General features: G+C 36.8%; 1 protein-coding gene across 1 annotated transcript in view; it reads left to right on the top strand.

Moving 5' to 3' along the window:
* Positions 1-23412, top strand: part of LOC113224949 (vacuolar protein sorting-associated protein 13B-like) — a 753925-nt gene that overhangs the window by 579161 nt on the left and 151352 nt on the right. Inside the window, exons 26-28 of the mRNA XM_026454950.2 lie at positions 11220-11422; positions 14432-14639; positions 14938-15122. Coding sequence (XP_026310735.2) covers positions 11220-11422; positions 14432-14639; positions 14938-15122 — 596 coding nt within the window. The remainder of the gene's footprint in view (positions 1-11219; positions 11423-14431; positions 14640-14937; positions 15123-23412) is intronic.

Genomic DNA, 23412 nt, shown 5'->3' with positions numbered 1-23412 from the left:
ATAAGACTCTGCGCCCTTCTAATGAGAAATCCAGTGTAATCATTATAGTCTTCCATGTAAATCCACCTTCAGATCTTATCTTTAGCCAAATTAGTCATTTCTGGCTATCAGTTTTAGTTACCAAATTCCAAATTTAATCTATACTTTTGCTAGAAAACTGCTGGCCTCAGGGTATTTGTTTTAGAATTGTGTGCCATTACATTGGACCTTGTGTGTCCTATATACTCTAGAAAAAAAAAATAGTGCTTTTTCTTTTATCATATGATAAAGAACCTTTTCACTAGGTTTATTAATAGATACCTTTGGAAAAAAAACTGATATAAATTTTACATATACACATATTAAATATTGTGTTTCTTGGAGAAAAAAGGGTCTTTGAGACAACAAAAATGCTGTCAATTAACATGCAGCTATCTCACTGTACAAAATGTTATTGGAGAAGGACGTTTCCAGCCCTAATAATTAAGTACTAGAGACTTTTTTTCTTAATAGCCTCTCCTTAGATCCTAATGATAGCCCCTATTAGGTTAGTATTAAGTAAAATGGACAAGTATTGTAGCCCCAACCCAGGGAGTGTGGAAAAATAAAAGATTAGAGGTAAATCTCTATCCCCCATTCTACTGAATTTGTGACAGCATTTAGTCTTGCCTGTGGTCACAGCAGATTGCCCCCTTGTCCATATAAGCCAGTAGGCTGTTTGCTAGGGAAGCTTCTAGCAAAGCAACCCTGACAGTGATGAGTAACTGACGACGTATCTTAGATGTTCTTTTACTCCCTGGTTTGTCCCCTGGACTTGTTGGCTATTTTGGCATAACATACTGAGGCTGAGCAAGGGAAATGAGGACAGGACAAAGCATTTATTTACAACCCAGTTACCAGTTAGAAAAATGAAATTACTAAGAACTAATAGCAGTAGTTTGTATAAAGCAACATGGTGCTGTAAAGAGGCAGACAGAATCTGCACCCCAGCCCTGCTACTTACTGACCAGTTGGTTGTGTCAAAAGTTACTCTGTAGTGCATTTCCCAAATGAAGGCAAAAATATTTAATGTATAGGACTTTGAGAGCATTAGGTGATGTAATGTATGTGGAGTACCCAACCATTGCTTGGTACAAATTAAGTGCTCAGTAAATATTGGTCTTTTTCTGTCTTCCTTTCCCCAAAATCACACCACATGAATATGGAGGTCATAGAGTACTAAATATCAGAGCTGAAAAATACCTTGAAGGTCATCCTTTTTTATCAATAACCCTTATTATCCTTTCCTCCCATTGACCTCATGGTCTGGACACACTGCATTTAGTATTAGATAGCTAACTATACCAACTTGATACAATTATAACCAAAACAAACAAATAAAAACTTCAGAACACCTCCACAACTTAGTCTCAGACAAATTCATGATTTCTTTTAGGTTCTTAGGAATACTAAAACTACCTCATGGGCCACCATTACTATGTGGGTCCACTAAGTGTCAAGGAACCTTGGGTCTTAACTCCCTCATTGAGTACAGAGTGGAGAGGTTAAGTGGTTTGCCTAGGGATACCATATGGTGGAGTTGAGTCTATAACACACATCTCCTGACTGCTAGCCTTTCTGTTATACCAGTCTTTCAAATATTGAATTCTGTAGATCAAGACCATTTTCTAAGGCACTGCAAGAAATTACTTAGCAAGTCATGTTGTTTTCAATATTATTTGAGTAAGTTTATACCAATTTTTTCATTCATGTAACTTACTTTAAAAAAATTGATTCTCCAGCAGTTTCCTTGCATAATTCAATTAACCAGCTACTGTATTCATCCAGAAACTTTTCAAGTATGTATTTGCTGTTATTCTTTCCTATGTAAAAAGGTTGTCATACACTTTCCAGTATGCACAGTCAGATCTGCCAGTCTGCTTTTTTTTTAAACGTAACCACATGATCCAATCAAGTTTCATTTTTCTAATAAACTAACACAACTGTAAAAACAGTGAGCATGGTGGCAGATTGGAGGAGAAGAAGGAGGCAAAGCATATCCTCCATCACCCTTTGGTATTTTTAGCTTTCATTTTTCCAGGATCCTAGAGTTCTAAAGCATTTCATAAAAAAATACCTTTCCCAGACAATGGCTATGTGTGAGTAGCCAGCTCAGTAGACACTTCATCTTTCAGGACAAATTCTGCCTTTTTTTATGGGAAAGAAAAAACTCTTCCAGCTACTTGTTTTGCCATTTTCTTATGTCCAAACAAAGAGGTTTGAATTAAACTAGGAGGTCCCAGCTTTTACTTACCAGTAAGGACTAAGTCACAGTCCCTGGGGAATGGAAATCTCACCTATGAGAAATCATCAGGTGCTTTGAGAAGGGAAACATGTTAGCAGCCTGGCCATCCATTTGGTCTATTATTTTGATGACTAGACTTTTAAGTTCATTTGTTGGGGAATACTGGCATCTTTTACAGCTTAAATGTCAGTGTCCATGTAGTTATCTGGTTTTGTTATGTTGTCCCATATATCATTTCTTCCTGTATTTTAGTTTACTTTATTAATAGGTTCTCTCTCTCTCTCTCTCTGCATACACACACACACACACACACACACACACACACACACACACACACACATATGCGCTCTCTCTATATATAGGCTTATTACAGAATTCAATATAATTAAATAGGATCTGATCAACTTACATATTCTGATCAAGGGTGGGGAGGAACACATTTTTTTCATTGCTAGAGCACCCAAATGCCATTTTTATCTGCTTCAACATAATTGGTTGAAGGAATGGAAGACATTATTTTTGAAGGATTTGTTATGTCTTTACAGACAATACTTCCAAAATTTTGTCCTTTTCACATTTTGAGGTTTTCTGATGCTTCACTGTTATGCAAATCAGCCTCTGTATGTATCTAACACATGCTTGCTGATTTTCTAGTAGCCTTAGATTACTTACAGCTGGATAAAATAATTACCTGGATATGCTTTGCTAGCAATGTCATCATTGACTACTCTTTCTAATGATATATAGAAGCTCGATTTAGATTGCATTTTGCTCAGTCAGCATGTAGAAACTAGGAGCCTTACTAAGGGTCTAGTAGATACTGACAATATAGGGCTGGCAGCACTTTGTAAACATTTTCCAAAACAAGTGGTTTGCATTTATTAGTCTTCTGAAGGAGTATTTTAAAAGTCATTGAACTATTTGTTCCTTGAAGTACATTTTTATACTCAATGAAAAATATGTCAGTATTCAAACGAAGCATGATTGGTTCTGTTTATCATACCAGTTGTTTCTGAAATTATTTCTCAATGTTGCTACACCTCATTTAGTTTAATTAAATATCTGCCATTAGTTTTCTAAAACTTAAATTTAAAAGGTAAACATAGATTTTTGGAAAAAGCAGGAAAATTCATCAGGAAAGCATTCTGTTGAAGGAAAGGAGGTAGAAGAAGTCATACCGCTCTCTTGGTCAAAGTGACCTGATCACATAATCACTAAATGTAACATGGGATCCTGAGTGGGATCCTGAAACAGAAAAAGGACATTAGAGGAGAAGCTGGTAAGATTGAAAGGTCTTTAAATTAGTAGTATTATATCACTGCAAATTTAATGGTTTTTAAGAATCATAATCTGATTTTATGTAAGTTATTAACATTGAGAAGCTGGGTGAAGGATATCAACTTTGCTGAAAGCCTAAAGTTGTTTCAGAATTTAAAGTTTTAAAAAAATGATCAACAATTGGGTAAGTAACTCTAATAATATTCATGCTTTTAAACATTTAAGTGATAATTTTATATCCTAAACTTTTGAAGCATATTTTTAAAAATTTTGTCTTTATTGTTTTTAGAAATTTAGGGAAAAAATACAAGTACTGAAAATGTACAGGGTAATTCATCAAATGCCTGTGTACTCATGAGCTAGAACAAATATAAACATTTGTCTTATTTGCTATAAACACACACACAGAACTTTATAAAATTATTCAGGCCTTTTCCAATGTTCCATTGTTAAGAAGGTAGCTCTTTATAATTTTTACTTGTAGGCATTTTGTCCAATGGTACATTCGTCCCCCTAGGAAGAAGAACACATGCCTTAACTCACTTTCTATTGTCATTTATACTAGGTTGTTGGATGTATAAATATCTAGTTTACATGAACTCTGAGTATTCTCTGTGGCCCTAAGTTTATATGTGTGTTAATATATAAGATTCAAAATAAGGAAGATACTTAGTATGTTTCCTGGGAAAAAAAAGAAAGGCCTGATGTCCCACGGGCTAGCTTCTCAGAGTAAAAGAAAGGGGAAAGGAAAATTAATAACCCTGTCATGAGTCCCAGGGATTACTTTCATATTTTGTGGTAAAAGTGTATAATTTGGTTTACCATCTATAAGTGACCTTTGTGAAATTCATCAACTTTTATTGCTATTAAGTTATCACAAGCTCTTAATGAATACTGGCTCACACTTGTGATCCCAACACTTTGGGAGGCCGAGGCAGGCAGATCACGGGGTCAAAGGTTGGAGACCAGCCTGACCAACGTGGTGAAATCCCATCTCTACTAAAAATGAAAAAAAAGAAAAAAAAAAATTAGCTGGACATGGTGGTGTGTGCCTGTAGTCCCAGCTACTCGGGAGGCTGAGGCAGGGGAATTGCTTGAACCAGGGAGGTGGAGGTTGCAGTGAACTGAGATCACACACTGAACACCAGCCTGGGTGACAGAGACTCTGTCTCTAAATAAATAAATAAATACTGGTTCCAAGATTAAAAGCACTTAACTAACATTTTTATTATTATGTTATAGCTTTTTTTAATGTAGGAGTACATGTTCAAAGGAAATATCTATTTTAAACTTAAAAGCTGATATCTGTGGGTGAATCTTTCTGTGGTACTACAGATAACTGTGTTCCCTCATTGAGGAATGGAGTCACAACAGGTTGGTGTGTGCAGTATGTGTAGCAGACAAGGAAGGCACATGGGAATGAGTTGTATCAGTTGTGTAAGTTTCAAAATTGAACCACACTGAATTTCCGCATAGGTATATGGCAAGAAAGAAAAAGGACAAAAAGGACCAGGCAGGACATATTTATATCTGCGGATTTTGTATTTTCTTAATACTTTCTGGCAATGGCTGTTCCTGTGTCCTCACTGCAAACATTAGCATCTTATTAAATTCTCAGTGTCATTTGTGTGTTTAAACAAGCTCATGATCAGTGCTGGTAGGCCTGAGTTATGAGCAAATAAGAACTGTAGAATGACTGTAAAAACTAAGACTAAAGCAAGGGGTAGGCTTGGGAAAAAGAATAAAAGAGACTGAGAAAAAGAATTAACAGCACATAAAGCGAATAAAAAGAAAGCAAAAATTATTAGGGTTTATATGATACCAGGGAAGTATTCCTGTTCAACAGTTCATGTGCTTAACAGAGTCAGTATTAGAAATGTGGGATATCTCTTCCCCACTCAGTACTTTACTATTGAGATTGCAGAACTTGAAGCTAATACATTGCCAAGGGAGAATCTGATACGAAAGAAAATTGTTAATTATTTTATCTTCATATACCCAATATATGGTAGATAACCAGTAACTTTTGGTTGAATAATGGATACATGCCTACATAAATGTCAAATTGAAGGTGAGCCAGGATAGCTAAATTCCTTGGAAACGATCAGAAGCATGGTAATAGCACTTGTTTAAGAAATTAGGCCTGGTTTTAGATACTGTGTCATAAGGACAGATATTATGGTTTAAGCCATGAGAGTAGAGAAGTTTGCTGTAATATTAGTTCAAGGGGAGAATAGAAAACTGAAGATTACTTATTGAAATCCCATTGGTTAAAGGTATTATTTGTGACACTTCGGATTGGCAGAAAATCCGACCTAAACTGGTTTAAGCAGTTGTCACGTATGTGAAAATCTCCAAACCACTGTTGTCCTGAGGCATGGAAGAGTCTGTTAGATTTCTTTCTTTTTTTTTTTTTTTTTGTTATACTTTAAGTTCTAGGGTACATGTGCATAACATGCAGGTTTGTTACATGTGTATACTTGTGCCATGTTGGTGTGCTGCACCCATCAACTCGTCAGCACCCATCAACTCGTCATTTACATCAGGTATAACTCCCAATGCAATCCCCCCTCCCCCCTCCCCATAATAGGCCCTGTTGTGTAATGTTCCCCTTCCCGAGTCCAAGTGATCTCATTGTTCAGTTCCCACCTATGAGTAAGAACATGCGGTGTTTGGTTCTCTGTTCTTGTGATAGTTTGCTGAGAATACTATGCAGCCATAAAAAAGGATGAGTTTGAGTCTGTTAGATTTCTTCCCTCTGCTTTATGCAGCTTCAGCCCTTAGGCTCCACATGCTGACTGGCAGCAGTTCCGGGGCCTTAATTTTCTTAACCTCAAGACCAGGGAGCAAGAGGAAGGGTCATGTTCCCAAAAGTATTATTATACCTTAGTGGTTTTCATTGAATATTATGCTCATTCCAGAACCAAATCAATCTCCAGAGAATATCAAATATAAAGTCCCATGAAGTGTGGCAAGTTCCACAACCCGCTAGACTGTTTCCGGCAAACCAGTCATTGGATTCTGTTGTCACCGGAACATCGCTATAGCTAGCTCAGTGCCTGCCTTCATTGCAGGGCCTCTATTTCTGAAGCACATTGTGCGTCCTCTGGTCCTCCTTAGTGCTTACTTGAGTCTGGCCCACTTTCTTCTTGTTCCAGCCTCCCAAATGTTTGTGTGATCATTGACTTCCTAATTCTACGCCATTTTCCTGATATTTCTGTCCCTACCTTTATCTTTACTCTCTTGAGAATTCTAGCTATCCCATTCTCTGTCCCCAAGGAGAAAAAATAAAAAGGATTTGTGTAGTAGTAGGGAAGTGTTTTTTCTATATTTGTTTTGTAATAATTCAAGTCTGGAATTTTTATTTCATCCTCTCCTTGCCCCAGTCAATAAGAACTTGTAATTGTATAACTTTGGGAGGGTTAAAAAGAGCCTTCCATCAACTCTACTTAAGTTCTCTAAGAGGTTAGGCACTTTGCAAGTGATATGCATATTATGGAATGATATGAATTTTGACATTTCAGTACTAGTTCTTTTAAGACAAATCCTCATAATTTTAGTACAACATCAGTATTTAGTACAATATATTTGGTTTAAAGTGGTTCCTGCATAATAGAAATACCTAATATGATCCAAATTCTATATGTATTATGTTATTTCTACAAATATAAGATTTTATCATGCTTACAAATGCTCTTTTTTAAATGAAAGCCACTATAGAGTGAGAAAGGAATCTCATTCCTCTGTATGCTTTGTAGACAAAATATTGTCAAGCACATTCCTAAAGAGACTTCCAGGAATAAATATCAACATTTTCTGACTTTTCTTTAGTGGATAATTACCTTTGCTTGCATAAACTTGTTCTTTATGGCTTTCTTAGTTCTTTTGCTTTAATTTTGACCACTCCAAGTGATGGTTTAGGGTGGATTAGAAACAGACACACCTGAAGAGGTACTTAGCAAGTTTCTCACGGTCATAGAAAGAGGTTACAAATGAGGAAGGGGAGAGGGCTAGAAACCACTCTGTGTTGTTGGATTTGAATCTGAGGTATCAGTATGAATTCATGGTTTTTAATATATTTACCAGTGGATAGAGAGAGAGACAAAGATATGTAGGTATACAGGGGTTGCTATACATAATATACTTCTTAGCTCTGCTAAAAGGGGCTAGCAGCAGTGATACCCCAGTAGCAACGAGCATACCTACCACCCAGATTTTGGTTTCTAGATACCATTCTTCAACAAAAGAAACCAGAGCTCCTTGGAGAAATGGCTGGTGCTGGAGATGGGGTGAGAAAAATACAAGATAAGCCTGAAATATTTTGTGTCCTGAAAGTAAAGAAGTTATCAAAAAATAATGGGCATAGGCCAGGTGCAGTGGCTTACGCCTGTAATCCCAGCACTTTGAGAGGCCCAGATGTGCAGATCAACCAAGGTCAGGAGTTTGAGACCAGCTTAGCCAACATGGTGAAACCCCATCTCTACTAAAAAGACAAAAATTAGCCGGGCATGGTGGTGGGTGCCTGTAATCCAAGCTGTTCGGGAGGCTGAGGCAGGAGAATCGCTGGAACCCAGGTGGCAGAGGTTGCAGTGAGCCAAGATCACGCCACTGCACTCCAGCCTATGTGACAGAGTGAGACTCTGTCTCAAAAAAAAAGATGAGCATATACTGAAAGGACATAGGACACAGGGACCATCGTAAAGGGCTCCCAATGGCCAAAGCTAGTTCAGAGTAAGCAACAACGTAAATAATGTTAGTATTGGATTATAACCCATAAAAATGAATATTCATGAGTCCATACTGATATAAATAAATAATTGAATTAGTATATGGGGTAGAAGGGACAGCTCTAGTATATGTGCTACCAAAGTGGGCACTAGAAGGGACAGCTCTAAATAAGGGAAATAGGAAACCACCATTATCACACACCACAATAAATCATTGCAGGTGAGACTACTGGTAGATGCTAACATTAGTGGGTGAAAGTTTGAAGAAAAAAAGCATATTTGCATAACCTCCAAGTGTCTCTCCCACAAAAATACGTATTTACAAGGGGAAAGTGTTAACTTTACAATGGCAAAATATGACAGACACCACTTTAGCCATATGATCAGAGTTAATATTGTAAATAATAAAATATTAAGTATCACATACACCAATATGATGCACTAAGGGTGTCACTTCTGTGGTATTGCCAAAAATGCATAACCTCATTCTAATCACAAGAAAACATCAGATAAACCCCAACTGACAGACATGTTGCAGAATGATTGTCCTGGGTTATTCCACAGTATTGAGGTCATGAAAGACAAAGAAAGCTGGGGGATCTGTCACATATTAAAGAATACTGAGAAGCTTTGATGATTAAATTCAGCAGGGATCCTAGATTGAATCCTGGACCAGAAAGAGGAAAGTAGTGGGAAAAATGGCAAAATTTTAAAAAGATGTGTAGATTATTTAAAAGTATTGTATCAATGTGGATTTCCTGATTCCAGTATTTGCACTAAAGTTACTTAGCTAGGTGAAGGGTATACAGGAACGTTATACAGTATGTTTTTTCAACTTTTATGTAGGTCCAAAGTTATTTCAAAATAGAAAGCTTTTTTTTTTTTTTTTAAGTGAGGGGACTTGGAGTAGATGATTTCTAGATCTCTTCCATCCAGCCTTGTTATGTTACAGTGGTACAAAATGAAACCAAAGATGTAAGTGGTTTTATTTCCTGTCTACCAATTAAGAAACATGTTGAGGCAGCTGAAAAATAGAATCAGATTCTAAACTGTCGATTCAGTTCAATGGAACATGTCCTGAATAGCTACTGTTGTGCCCAGGACTACACTGAATAAGCTGGTCCTTGCCTCCAGCGTGGTCAGTACTAGAGCTTGAAAATGGTGTGATCTTCTCTTTCAGTCACTCATATTATTCAGGTGTCTCTTCTTTGATGTTTTAAAATAATGGAATTGGAGAGAATGAAATAGAAATTGATAAGTTTTAGAAATTTGTCAAAGGGAATAAGAGCCTTCAAAGAGGACCTGAGGTTTTTCAGTCTGGGTGCCTGAAGAGACAATGATAACCATTAAATAAGATAAGCAAACTAGGTGGCCTTTGGCATTAAACACTGTGTACAAGGATTCAATATGACTATCACACTAAGATTACAAACAGTTAATTAGGTATGTCAGTGTGGGGTTGTACAAAGATATGTGTATTTGAAAATAAAAGATGATGTAATCCAGACATTCTGTTAATGCTCATTTACTAAATAATTGTACTGAATTAAGACTATACTTTTATGCCTTTATGGCAAATTTCTGGATGATGAATAGATATATTTCATTTAGCAAATATTTACTTTTAGAAGTTTTAGATATTTTAGAAAGGTAATGCTGTTAAGTCAGAAAATTATGGCTTAAGTTATGGACTCTGTTAATAAAGATGGTTTTTTATTTGGGGGTATTTTGGGGCCTGTTTCTATTTCTTTTATTTTCTGGAGTGCTTTTTTTGCTTGTTTATTTGTTTGTTTAGACTGAGTGAAAGCTTTGTATCAAGATAATTGTAAATGAAATGGTAGTTTCAGTTTCACAATTTGATGAAACATTTTAAGCAATGGATTTCCACCATGATTATTTTTAAACAAAAGTCTTATCTCTAATGCTTTTGTGGGTGTGATGCTTTCTATGGAGGATTAGAGGTTGAATATCTTATTTCTGCAGTAGGAATATACAACTTATATGAAATTTTCAAGTCTCTACAGAATTGAAAAGTCAGTGTGGTTACTGTACTTTGAAACATGTGTATACTATGGGCCTAAGGTGTTTTTTAATCTTTCATCTTTTTTAGGGATCAAATATCATTAGAAAAATAAGCCATGGGCATTACAAACGTGGTCTGGTGAAATTCAATATTCACTATGACAATTTAGAATATGAGCTCCTTGGGAGGAAAGTTAACTCACCACTCTAACTTTGCATCTAAATATCTTAAAATGTGCCATTGGTTTTATGAAAACGTTTTGATCTACACTCCTATTTTAAGTTCAAAAGAAAACCTACATTTTAAAGTGTATTCCTTTTCTGGGTATATTTACTTTGAACTATAGCATATAGTTTTTCTCATAAATCTAACCTGCCACTATCTGTTTTTAAGACTTTGTAAACTTCAAGTGGTTATGATGTGTGAAGTTTGGATTAAACTAAAATTTTTAGAAAACACATGTTATATATTTTGATTGTTTTGAATTTTAACATGAGCCAGTAAAAAACTTGAGTGTCTAGCAAAGTAATATACTGCACTCTGTTACTGTACGAAATCACAGAAAATTACCCTTTCCCATCATGTTAACAATAGACAAATGAAGCAGCTGTTCTTATTCTTAATGTAGTTGCTTGAAAAACTTGCACAACTTAATGAAAATGTCTCTACTCATAAAACTTAAAATGCTCACACATGGAAAAAGTCATAATGTTTTGGCAAATATTACTTTGTTAGGAATGTGAATGAGGTATACCTGTTTTATAACTAGAACTCTGTATAAATGGCATGAAACGATGGTGGACTGCCAACTGAGCAAGAAGACTGACAAAGGATGAATTAATACTCTTCAAAAATACAGATAGTTCTTTCCCAAACATTTTTTTGATAAGGATGAATTATATACTCTTCTCTATTTTTTTTTTTTCAGGCATAATTCTTGGATCATCATTTCTACTCGCTATAAACGATTTTCTCCTTAAAACAAGTCTCAAAGAAAGAAGCCGCATTCTAATAGGACCATGTTGTGCTACTGCCAATCTGGAAGCTAAATGGTGTAAACACAGCGGCAATCCAGGCCCGGAGCAATCCATACCAAAAATATCCATTGACTTAAGAGGAGGTCTGCTACAGGTCTGTGGGTATTGGCCATATTTTTTTCATAGGTTATTAACTAGCCTCTGTTCAGTTTTTGAACTGTTTCACTAAATTTTAAATGTGTGGTAAGAAAGGGTATTTGTCAGATTGCTACTTGTTAAATTTTCCACAACTTTATTGAGATATAATTCGTACACCACTCTACCTATTTAAAGTATACAATTCAGTGGGTTTTTTAAGCATATTTGCAGAGTTGCATAATCATTACCACAGTCAATTTCAGAACATTTTCATTACCACCAACAAAAAAACCCATATCCATTAGCAGCTAGTCGCATTACCCTCTAACCCCCTCATCAGGCCTAGGAAACCACTAATCTACTTTCTGTCTCTATAGATTTACCTATTCTTGACATTTCATATAAATAGAATCATATAACCTGTGGTCTTTTGTGACTGACTTCTTTCACTTAGAGTGTTTTCAGGGTTCATCCATGTTTACCAAGTGTCAATATTTTATTCCTTTTTATGGCCAAATAATATTCCATCATCTGGATATACCATATTTTATGTATTGATTCATCAGTTGATAGACATTTGGGTTCTTTCCACTTTTGACTGCTATAAATAATGCTGCTGTGAACATTTGTGTACGACTTTTTGTGTGGACATATGTTTTCATTTCTCTTAGATATATAACTAGGAGTGGAATTGCTGGGTTGAATTTTTTTTTTATGTGTAGACTTTTCTTTTTGAGACAGGGTCTTGCTCTGTCACCCAGGCTGGAGTACAGTGGTATAATAATAGCTCACTGTAGCCTCAATCTTCCGGGCTCAAGTGATCCTCTTGCATCAACCTCCTGAGTAGGTAGAACTGTGTACCACCACACCCACCTAATGTTTTGTTTTTTGTTTGTTTGTTTGTTTCAGCAGAGATTAGGTCTCACTATGTTGTCCAGGCTATAGATTTTTTAAATTATTAATACTAAAAGTGGTCAAACTGTTGCAGGCACAGTGTCACTAGCAATATATAAGAACCATTTCCTAATATTAAATATTTTACATGTGATGATATCTGATCACAACACTTGATAAATTAGTTGCATTGCAAGCTCTTAATGCATTTGTCTTAACAGCCAGCTGTAGAATGTATGAAGGTATCCAACTTATTTATTGATTATTTTGTGTTTGGATAGATTTTAATTTAATCTTTATGTAATTTGATGCCACTTTAAACTTGACATGAATCCAAAAAGCTTGAAAGATTCACGGTGATAGAAAATTAAAACAACTAATTGGTCAATAATGGAGACATTAAACATGAATTTTCTTTCTTTTTTCTTTTCTTTTCTTTTCTTTTCTTTTCTTTTCTTTTCTTTCTTTTTGAGACAGGATCTCATTTTGTTGCACATCCTGAAGTGCAGTGGTGTGATAACAGCTCACTGCAGCTTCAGCCTCCTGGGCTCAAGAGATCCTCCCACCTCAGCCTCCCAAGTACCCAGGACCACAAGTATGCACCACTATGCCTAACTATTTTTTTTTAAGAGACAGGTTCTCACTATGTTGCCCAGGCTGGTCTCAAACTAATGGGCTCAAGTGATCCTCCACCCATGCTGGGATTACAGGCATGAGCCATAGCACCTGGCCAATTTTTTGTTTTTATCTAAAAGTTGTATTGCCTCAAGTTTTCACCAGTTTTCTTTTTAATGTACAGAGCAACATTTGGGAAGATCCTAATAACTTATTGTTTTGTGTTGCTTTGGAGATTTTCAGCATCTATCAGAAATCTTCATATATTTAACAATAAGCATGTATTACTTTATCAAGAATATTCATTGTCTTACCTTTTTTCCAAGGCAGCCAAGTAACTTCACATTAAAAACAACAATGATCTGTTTACATGACCAAGTGCTTAAAAATAAAAAGTAAGAGAATTTTAAACCACAGCATCAATAAAAGCAAAAACAAAGTACAGTGTGTTATCTCTGTATTACAGTCATTGTCTCTTGACAATTTAAAGGCTAGAGCACAACATTCTACTCCCCAGTTTGACTTTTCACCTATCTCTATTTTTCAACATCCGATAAAAATAAGATTGATGAGAACACAAGTACACTTAGTGTTATATCTCTTACTTTCATTTCTGAGATGCCTTAATTCCAGAGAGCAGAACCTAAGCCTAAGGTTTAAAATTTACCCACATGATATAGGACTATTATTTTCTACTACTATATATTCTTTTGTCTTTTCTGTGTTACCTGGTTCTCTTAGAATTGACAGTTGTATTGTCTTTATTTAGTATTTACAGAGAAATTCAACATTTTTGAAAGTTTTAATCTTCATTATAACCTACTGGTCATTATATGTCTATAACTTATTATAGACTAATATTACTCACATGCAGAAAAAGAAAACGTAATCTCCATTAGAGGAGATGCTAAGTCCTTTTGTTCTGAAACCCTACTGTAGCTACTGTAGTATAGTTGATTCTCAGGGGCTCTGGAATCCTCTGTGTTGGCACAGTCTTACTAAACACGGAAGTTGGGAACCTTCTAAGTTCAGGTTCATTGAGAAGGCTCCCTCTCTTTTTCTCTGAAAAATAAAAGTGCAGAGAAAGGAACTCTATAATGATTGCTTGTTTAATCTCATGGCAAAATGTCAGAGCTATTCCACAAGGTTATTACTATGATTTTATTAACATATTGGCCTAGAGGATCTTCATTGCCTTCTCTCAGACTATAATAGGGTTCTTTTCCCTCTCAGCTAAATTAATTCATAAACATTACTTCACATCAACATACTTCAACATTTAAATTTTATTGTTATTCACACAATATAAAATATAATTGATTTTTTGTTTTTATATATTTACTCAAGCAATAGAATTTCATCCTGTAGGTCAGTTACTTTTTAGGAATTAGTTTATTATAAGTAATTAAATTGAACATAATTACAGTCCTACAGTAATTCAAATATGATTATACCTACTTAGTCTCAAGAAATATTTGTATTTAAAAGCCACTAGAATTTTTTTATGATTTTAAAGGTCTTCTGGGGTCAAGAACATTTGAATTGTTTAGTTCTTCTGCATGAATTACTCAATGGATACCTTAATGAGGCGGGAAATTTTGAAGTACAAGTTTCTGAACCAGTACCTCAAATGTCATCTCCTGTGGAAAAGAATCAGACATTTAAAAGTGAACAAACTTCAGATGATCTACGGACAGGTCTATTTCAATATGTACAGGATGCTGGTAAGTAGCAATAGCCTCAGTATGAGAGTGTGTGTGTGCATGTGGGTGCATTTTAAATGCATGTTGACTAAATAATAACAAGATTACTTTTTAAAGTGCATTAAAATTTGCAGTACAAAAATAGTATGTTATCATTCAGTCTCTCTTAGGGGAAGTTCTTGATTTCTTTCTGTTCTAGAATATATATAAAACTGATCAACTAGCTTCTTTATATCTTTTATTCTCATAAGTTTTTCTTCCTTTACTAAACCATGTTCCCCTTTAAAATCATACAATTGATTATGTTTTTATTTGACAGAATATTTGAAATTGCCTGGGGTCTATGAAGTCTTATTTTATAATGAAACTGAAGATTGCCCAGGGATGATGTTATGGAGATACCCAGAACCTAGAGTGCTCACCCTTGTACGAATAACTCCTGTGCCTTTTAATACCACAGAGGATCCAGATATTAGCACAGCAGACCTTGGTGATGTGCTACAGGTATGTAATGACTATTCATTGTAAAATGAAAACATTGTGGGAAAGCGCTGATCATATATTAGGAAAAATGTTTAGAACATACTTACTTCTTACATTAATAGTATCAGAGAGAAATACACATCTGTGTGTGTGGTATGTGTGTATCCACACACATATATAATAGGATTTTTTTTTTTTTTTGAGACAGAGTCTCGCTCTGTCGCCCAGGCTGGAGTGCAGTGGCGCGATCTCGGCTCACTGCAAGCTCCGCCTCCCGGGTTTACACCGTTCTCCTGCCTCAGCCTCCCGAGTAGCTGGGACTACAGGCGCCTGCCACCTCGCCCGGCTAGTTTTTGTATTTTTTTAGTAGAGACGGGGTTTCACCGTGTTCGCCAGGATGGTCTTGATCTCCTGACCTAGTAATCCACCCATCTCGGCCTCCCAAAGTGCTGGGATTACAGGCTTGAGCCACTGCGCCCGGCCTATAATAGAATTTTTTTAAAATAAGGGAATAATGTAATCCAAACTCTTGATACATGGCAATTTTGAGAGTCCTCAGTTCTACTCTCCATTTTATTGTGAGTAGATTATAATGGGACAAGGAGGTGTCATTTAGTTCACCGCTCCTTTATCAAGTGCCTATCATGTGTTCACACGCTTCAGAGCTTCTAGAGCTGCCCCATGAAACAAAATATGCCCATGTAAGGCCAGAAATAGATGACTGTAGTTTTCATTTCCATAGCTGAAATGGTCTTGGGGCTGGAGGTAGGCTGATTTTTCTATCAAAGAAAAGGTCTAACCAGTGATCATATTCCCTAAGGTTTTGTGAAAGTGTGTTGCTTGTTAATTCCCTGAGTTTAATATAAATGTCATTGTGGTTATCACTATATTACCACTGTACTTACTGATATTCTACTGATAGGAATTTCTCTTAAAATTTGTGTCTCCCTTAATCTTCCGCCTATTACTAGATCACACAACCACCCACTCAAAATCTACAAGTCATTCCTGATCGCCTTCTTTCCCTACCTCCCTGCATCAGAGCCCATCAACAAGTCCTGTCAGTTCTGTCTACAAATTCTCTGTTTCTGCTGATGCAACTTGAGTTCAAACTGCCGTCTTCTGTTCCCTACTCCAGTAGCTTCCTAATTGGCCTCTATGCTTCTGTTCTTAACCACTTGGAATGCATTCGCCAAATAGCAGCTAAACTGATATTTTTTAAATGTAGGTTATACTATATCACTTCCCTAACTTAAAACCCTGTAGTGGCTTCCTCTAATACTTAGAACAAAATTCAGATCTCTTGCTGTGGCCTGCAAGGACCTAGTCTGGACTCTGCTCACCTCTCCAACTGGAGTTCATGCCAGTCTCTCCCTTTCTCATGATCCTTCAGCCACTCTGGCCTCCTTTTTCTCCTTGAGCAGACCACCTCTGTCACATTACCACCCTTATTCTTTGTCAGTCAGGTACCAGCTCAAATGTTGTATCCTGACTAGCCCACTACAAGTACTTCATTCTGTATTGCATTACCTTGTTTTACTTTCTTCATAGTTCTTATTGCTAGTCCGAATTATGCATTTGTTTACTTGTGTGTGATCTTTCTACTATTAGAAAATAAACTCCTTATATGTCTTGATGATGTATCTCCAGCCTCTGATACATAGGTACACTCACCAAATTTTTGAAGTGACTGCTCTGTTTTAACAAATTAGATTTATAACACAAATCAGCTACATATTAATATAAGTAATATTACAATCTTATTTCTTATTTCTTTTTTTTTTTTTTTTTTTTTTGAGACAGAGTCTTGCTCTGTCGCCCAGGCTGGAGTGCATTGGAGGGATCTTGGCTCACTGCAAGCTCCACCTCCTGGGTTCACACCATTCTCCTGCCTCAGCCTCCTGAGTAGTTGGGACTACAGACACGTGCCACCATACCCAGATAATTTTTTTTTTTTTTTTTTGTATTTTTAGAGAGACAGGGTTTCACCATGTTAGCCAGGATGGTCTCAATCTCCTGACCTTGTGATCCACCCGCCTCGGTCTCCCAAAGTGCTGGGATTACAGGTGTGAGCCACCGCACCTGGCCTACAATCTTACTTAATTCTTATTTAAATTCTTCGTAGTAATATGTTTAGTCAGATGTTCATCTTCTGAATTGGTAACAATAAAACATCATCATTTTGTCAAGTGAACTACAATGCAGAACAATCCAAATTGCCAAGACATCAGCAGTCTCTACTTTGATTCTTAAGTTCTCCCATCTTTTTTTGCTTATATGCCAAGGGTACTGTCTGGGTCCCTGGGACTGTTTGTTTCCCCTCCCATCAGAGTCTTATTCACGATGATATTCTCTGCTGGTATTCTTTGATTCTTTTTGCTAAATGAAACAGGAATGTCTGTGAATTCTGTCTTATTAGACTTGCCTAAATGCAGAATATCTGTAGATTTTCAATCAAAATGAAAATACTCATATATTAAAGTTTTAGCTTCATGTAATGGCTAAAGGTTTATAGTTATAGCTAGATATTAACAGATTTATTAACATAAGTCTAATAATTATTGGTGGTATTATGTAAATTATATTAAATAAGGCATCTAAGATATTTACTAGTGGCAGTTTTCTATCTTCTCACTGCTATTAGGAGAGCATAGTGATTAAGAGGATGAACTGTAGCCAGAATGCCTGGGTTCAAAGTCTTGCTCTGGCACTTGCAAACATCGTCACATTAGACAAGTAACAACCACTCAGATTGGTTTTTTGTTTTACTTTTTATTCCAACAACAAAATGAGGCTAATAATAATGTGATTATTATAAGAATCAATACAATCAATATTTGTAAAACACATAGAACAGTGCCTGACACATAGCAAATGTTATATAAGTTTTGAATATTACCACTATTACAGATTCAGCAGTCTAATTCAAAAATCTGAAATCCAAAATACTCCAAAATCCAAAACTTTCTGAGTGTTAACATGATGCTCAAAGGAAATGCTTATTGGAGTATTTCAGATTTTGAATTTATGGATTAGGGATCCTCAACTAGTATGTATTTGTAAATATTCCAAAATCTGAAAAAAAAAAAATCTAAAATTCAAAACACTTCTGGTCCCTAGCATTTTGGATAAGGGATACTCAACCGATATTATAATGACTGTTGTCCAAATTCCTTTCATCAAGTAGAAGCACAGGCTAGACCAAGGAGATCTGGAGTATGATGGATAACTCTGCAGACCAGCTGGAGTAATCCAGGAGATCAGAGACAGTCCCAGGGACCCAGACAGTAGCCTTGGAATATAAGCAAAACACAGCCTGGCAGGTTTCAGCAAGCAAAGAGTTGGTATCAAAAAGGTCTTGCTATGTTTCATATTTTGTTGGAGAAATGAAGATCCCATATGTGGCCAAAATTCAAAGACAGGGATGCTGGCCTAGGGAGCAAGCCAGGATTGTAGCTACCGGAAGTTAAAAAGAAGGGAGAGCTGGATCCTAGTGGTGAGAAGGAGCACACTCAGAATCTACGGCTTGGATTGAGGAGCAGAGCAAGACTGGCAGTAAGGCTGTCTTGATGCCATGTTGCTGAGCTCTCAGTTCAATCCTCATATTCTCCCAACTAGGATCAGAGTTTGTCCCGGAGCTTGGAGTGGGTCTCATCTGTGGAAACAACTCTCGTGAATTGCAGTCTTAGAACCACGCAAAATACTTTGTTTCATTAGAACTTCAGTTGAGGACAGAACATAATGTAACATGAATCACAAGTTCGATTTAATACAACAGCTTTCTCCTTGAGGTTCTACAGTGCCAGTCCCTGGGCTTGCTCTGGGGGATCCAGAGACAGATAAGACATGACCACCTCTCTGAAAGCTCAGTCCCTCAGCCTAGCAGGGAAGTTTCTGTGGTTGTGTGGGGTAGAAGAGTCTCTCTAATTTCATCTGTTGTCAGAATCATTCTCCTACCATATGTGATTATTTCTAGTTCTGTACTAGAGGCACAGCTAAAATCCTCAACAGCTGATCCTGAATTTCAGGGAGCTTATGAAAGGAAGGCCCTGATCAACCTGGTGTATATTATAAAAATGGGTTTTGAAGTCTCAGTAGCCACTGTCCCCCCACCCCCACCTTGTTGTAACTAACTCTGTGACCTTGGGCACACTACTGATCTTTTTGAGCTTCAGTTTCCTAAATTGAACATTGGGGTTGATGTTATCTACCTTTCACAGTTGTTGTGGAGTGTTATATCTAATACACTTTAAATAAATACCTTACACATAGTGAGCTCTTAATAAGTGCTTGTTTCCTCCCCTCCACTTTTTCTTATCACACAAATGCCTGGACCACTAAAAAAAAGACTCCTAAATAGAATTCCAGCCTCCAGTATCTCTTCCCTCCAGCATGTCCTTCTAAGTTTTTACAGGAACAGATAGATTGTGTAATTCCCTGAAGAAAACCTTAAGTGGCTCTGTCACTCTGCTAGACTGACCTTGAGAGCCCTGCATAAACTGCCCCCATCCCCCAGTTTTGCCTTACAGTCCCTTAGACATTGTCCGTCCTCTATCAAACTGGCCTATCTGGCATTCCCTAAACCAACCTGTGACATCCTACTTCCTCTTCATTTGAATCCCTCTCATCTCTGCCAGCTGAATTCCTCCCCACACTTCAGAAGAGCTAAAATGCCATTTAGTCAGTAAAGCCTTTCCTAGATACCATGTTCAAACATGATACAGCCCTCCTCTGAAATCTTGTAGCACTTCATGGTACTACTTTTATGCTATTTTTCAACATATTCCTCACACTTGAACTTACGTGTCCATATCTTGTGTCTCTCCTAGCTTGTATGTCTCTAAAGGAAGAGGTTGTATCTAATTTGTCATCATGTCCTTTACAGCAGGGGCCCCCAGCCCATGGCCTGTTAAGAACCAGGCCACAAAGCAGAAGGTGAGCACTGGGCAAGCATTCCCACCTGAACTCTGCCTCCCAGTCTAATGAGCAGGGCCATTAGATTTTCATACGAGCGCAAACCCTATTGTGAACTGCACATGTGAGGGATCTAGGTTGCGGACTCCTTATGAGAAACTAACCAATGCCTGATCACCTGAAGTGGAACAGTTTTATCCCAGAATCATCCCCCTGCCCCTTGGTCTATGGAAAAATTGTCTTCTATGAAACCGGTCCCTGGTGCCAAAAAGACTGGGGACCACTACTTTACAGTATCCATCACAGTAGAGATGTTTAATAAATATATTGACTGGATAAACAAATCCATGAACTTCCATGTTCTATTTCATATCATTCAAAAGTATGATATTATATATCACTATTTTATGGAACAAATGAACATGTTTTGATTTTCTATACCAAACTATATCAGGGTGTGTTGTGTTATTCTTCGGTGGTACCATCTGCTGTACACACAATCTAATGTCATTACATTACTCAGCCTCTTTGTGATATCATTGAATAGTCTGCCAAGCTTACTTGCTCCCTTAAACAGTAGCTAGTTCTTAAATACGGAGATATATTAATCTCCTTAGGTTTAGTCCTCAAAACAGAATTGAGTTTGGATGACTTTTTACTTCAGGACAATTTAGTTCACTTAAAAATTGGCCTTATAGAGTTGACTTACAATACAGAAGCCTCAGATTTGTCTCTTTATATTCCTCATTCCCTGATTGTTGATGAGATTTATAAACAAACTCCCCATATCGCTTTATGGAATTTATTTTGTAATTGTAATGAAAAATGTAAACATGAAAACATGTCTATAATAATAAATCAAACTAATCATAGGTTCTGAATAAACCCTCAAAAACTAATGTTCCTAGAACGCAAAAGCTTATTTTATGGTCAGCTTATGATTTTATCATGTGAACTTCTAAAGGTTAGTAGCATACTTAGATCTCAATAAAATTAGCGTCTGTTAGGTAAAGTAATGCCACCAACCTAGGAGTGTTGTGCAGTTTAAATGGGTCTAACTGTAAGAAATTTCTGGCACACTATATGGCATATACTAGGTTTTCCTCTCTCCTAATCTTCCTGTGTACACTGCCTGTTGAGGATTCCATTTTGGAAATGCATATGTTCCCAGATTATAAATATTCAATCCATTTTTTGGTAGTAAAATTGGTAATGGACATTTTAATTCCTATACACATCTGTCATGATTCTTGGCCATTGTCACATGCCAAATGAAGATATCTAAAAGTTTATGTCAACGTATAAATGAAAATAAATATGAAAACAAGAAGAATACCATGATAAGGGAGCAGGAGCAAATTCTTAAGAGTGAAAATGCCTTTTTGAATTGAGAAAATGTTAGCCACACCTGGCTAATTTTTGTATTTTTTGTAGAGATGGGGCTTCACCATGTTGGCCAGGCTGGTCTTGAACTCCTGACCTCAAGTGATGCGCCCACCTCTGCCTCTCAAAGTGCTGAGATTACAGGCATGAGCCACCAAAAATTCTATTATTTATGAGTTACCCAGTATGAAGTATTTTATTGTAGCAGCATAAACTTTCTAAGACACAGAGAGAACCTAATTGCTCCAGTGGACATTTATGATCACCAGCACTGTGCTAGGTACTTTACATACATAATACCTCATTAAATTTAATTTTATTCCATGAGGTAGGCATCATTCCCATTTTACAAGTAGGAAAACTGAGGCCAAGAAAAAGTTAACTGGTTATGAATCATGAAATTTATAAGTGAGGGAGCCAAAATTTAATCCCCAGTCTTTCTGAGTTATAGTCAAGGTTTTATAAACCTGTTTTTTTCACCTATATATAAAAAATTGAGATGATACATTAGGATGACAGTGAGCCACCTCATTGAGAAATGTGGAAAGAAGGAAAATAACATTATCTTTTTACTTCAAATGCTAAATCATGAAATAATAAGTTAGACAAAGATATGCAAAGTAACTTTAAGTCAATAAAAAGACTCACAAACACACAAGGTGGATTGGATGTTGTATTAGTCTATTTTCACACTGCTGATAAAGACATACCCAAGACTGGCCAATTTACAAAAGAAAGAGGTTTATTGGACTTACCGTTCCACATGGCTGGGGAGGCCTCACTATCATGGCGGAAGACAAAAAGGAGCAAGTCACATCTTACATGGATGGCAGCAGGCAAAGAGAGAGCTTGTGTAGAGAAACTCCTGTTTTCAAAACCATCAGATCTTGTGAGACCCATTCACTATCACAAGAATAGCACAAGAAAGACCCGCTCCATAATTCATTCATCTGCCACTGGGTCTGTCCCCCTGGGTCTCTCCCACTGGGTCCCTCCCACAACACATGGGAATTATGGGAGCTACAAGATGAGATTTGGGTAGGGACACAAAACCAAACAGTATCCGGTTTTAAGATAGCTAGAGAAAAAACTTTTCCTTTAGAAGGATGACTGGTCAGCTGGGGAGCCCAGGAGGGTCACAGAAGTATTTGTTGGAAGAGATCTTCCTGGCAGCAACCAAAGAAATGGTGCCTAAGAGTCTGGTTCACCTGGTAGCTAAATCCCCTTTATGGAAATGAATGTAGCAGCTGTCAAATCTCTGTGTCTAGCATTCAAATCATGTTACCACCTAAACAACCTTCTAATAGTTTGGCTCCCAGTGTAGTCTGTCTACATGGAGAAAGTATATCACACACTGGTTGAGCCAACATCAGTATCCAGGCTGCTTGGCAGTTATACATCTCATGGTAACTTAATAACATAACTTGGCATTTGGTTTATATGTCAGTCTCTAGTGAACTTTGTTAGCATGAGTCAGCATTCCTAAGTCTAGTCAGTGCTAGAATACCACTGAAATTTTCTGAGACTTCAGGACCAATGGCTAGATCTTCAATGATGGTGAATGCATCACATTAAATGCCCTCTTCTGGCTACCTGCCCCTCCCAGCAGGTTGGCCTTTCCCTGATGACATCTCTGTTTGATATGTCACAAACCTTTTCAAACAAATGTCTATTCTCACTACCTTAAGAGTTATGAGGAATGGGGATAATGTGTGTGGAGCATTTAGCATAATGCCTTACATAGTTGAAGATCCAATCAATTATTATGACACATAATAAATGGTAGCTGTTATCATCATTATCTTCTTCTTCCTATCAATTGATCAAAGAATCTGGATTCTAATGTGTTAGACCAAGAAAATCCTGTTTTCTGAGAAGAATGTTTTTGTGTTTATAGTCTGTTAATGTCGTAATAATTATTAGGAATTCTGGCCCTGTGTGTGATTGATGAATGGGATGCTTTCATTGAGAGCAACTGCTGTAAGAGACTGTCTTCCCCACAGTTATGGTTAGT

The sequence above is a fragment of the Piliocolobus tephrosceles genome, chromosome 7 (genome assembly GCF_002776525.5).
Source record: "Piliocolobus tephrosceles isolate RC106 chromosome 7, ASM277652v3, whole genome shotgun sequence".
In the NCBI taxonomy this organism is placed as follows: Eukaryota; Metazoa; Chordata; class Mammalia; order Primates; family Cercopithecidae; genus Piliocolobus; species Piliocolobus tephrosceles.
The sequence above is the reverse complement of the archived record's forward strand: the minus strand, read 5'-3'. Positions and strand labels throughout refer to the sequence as shown.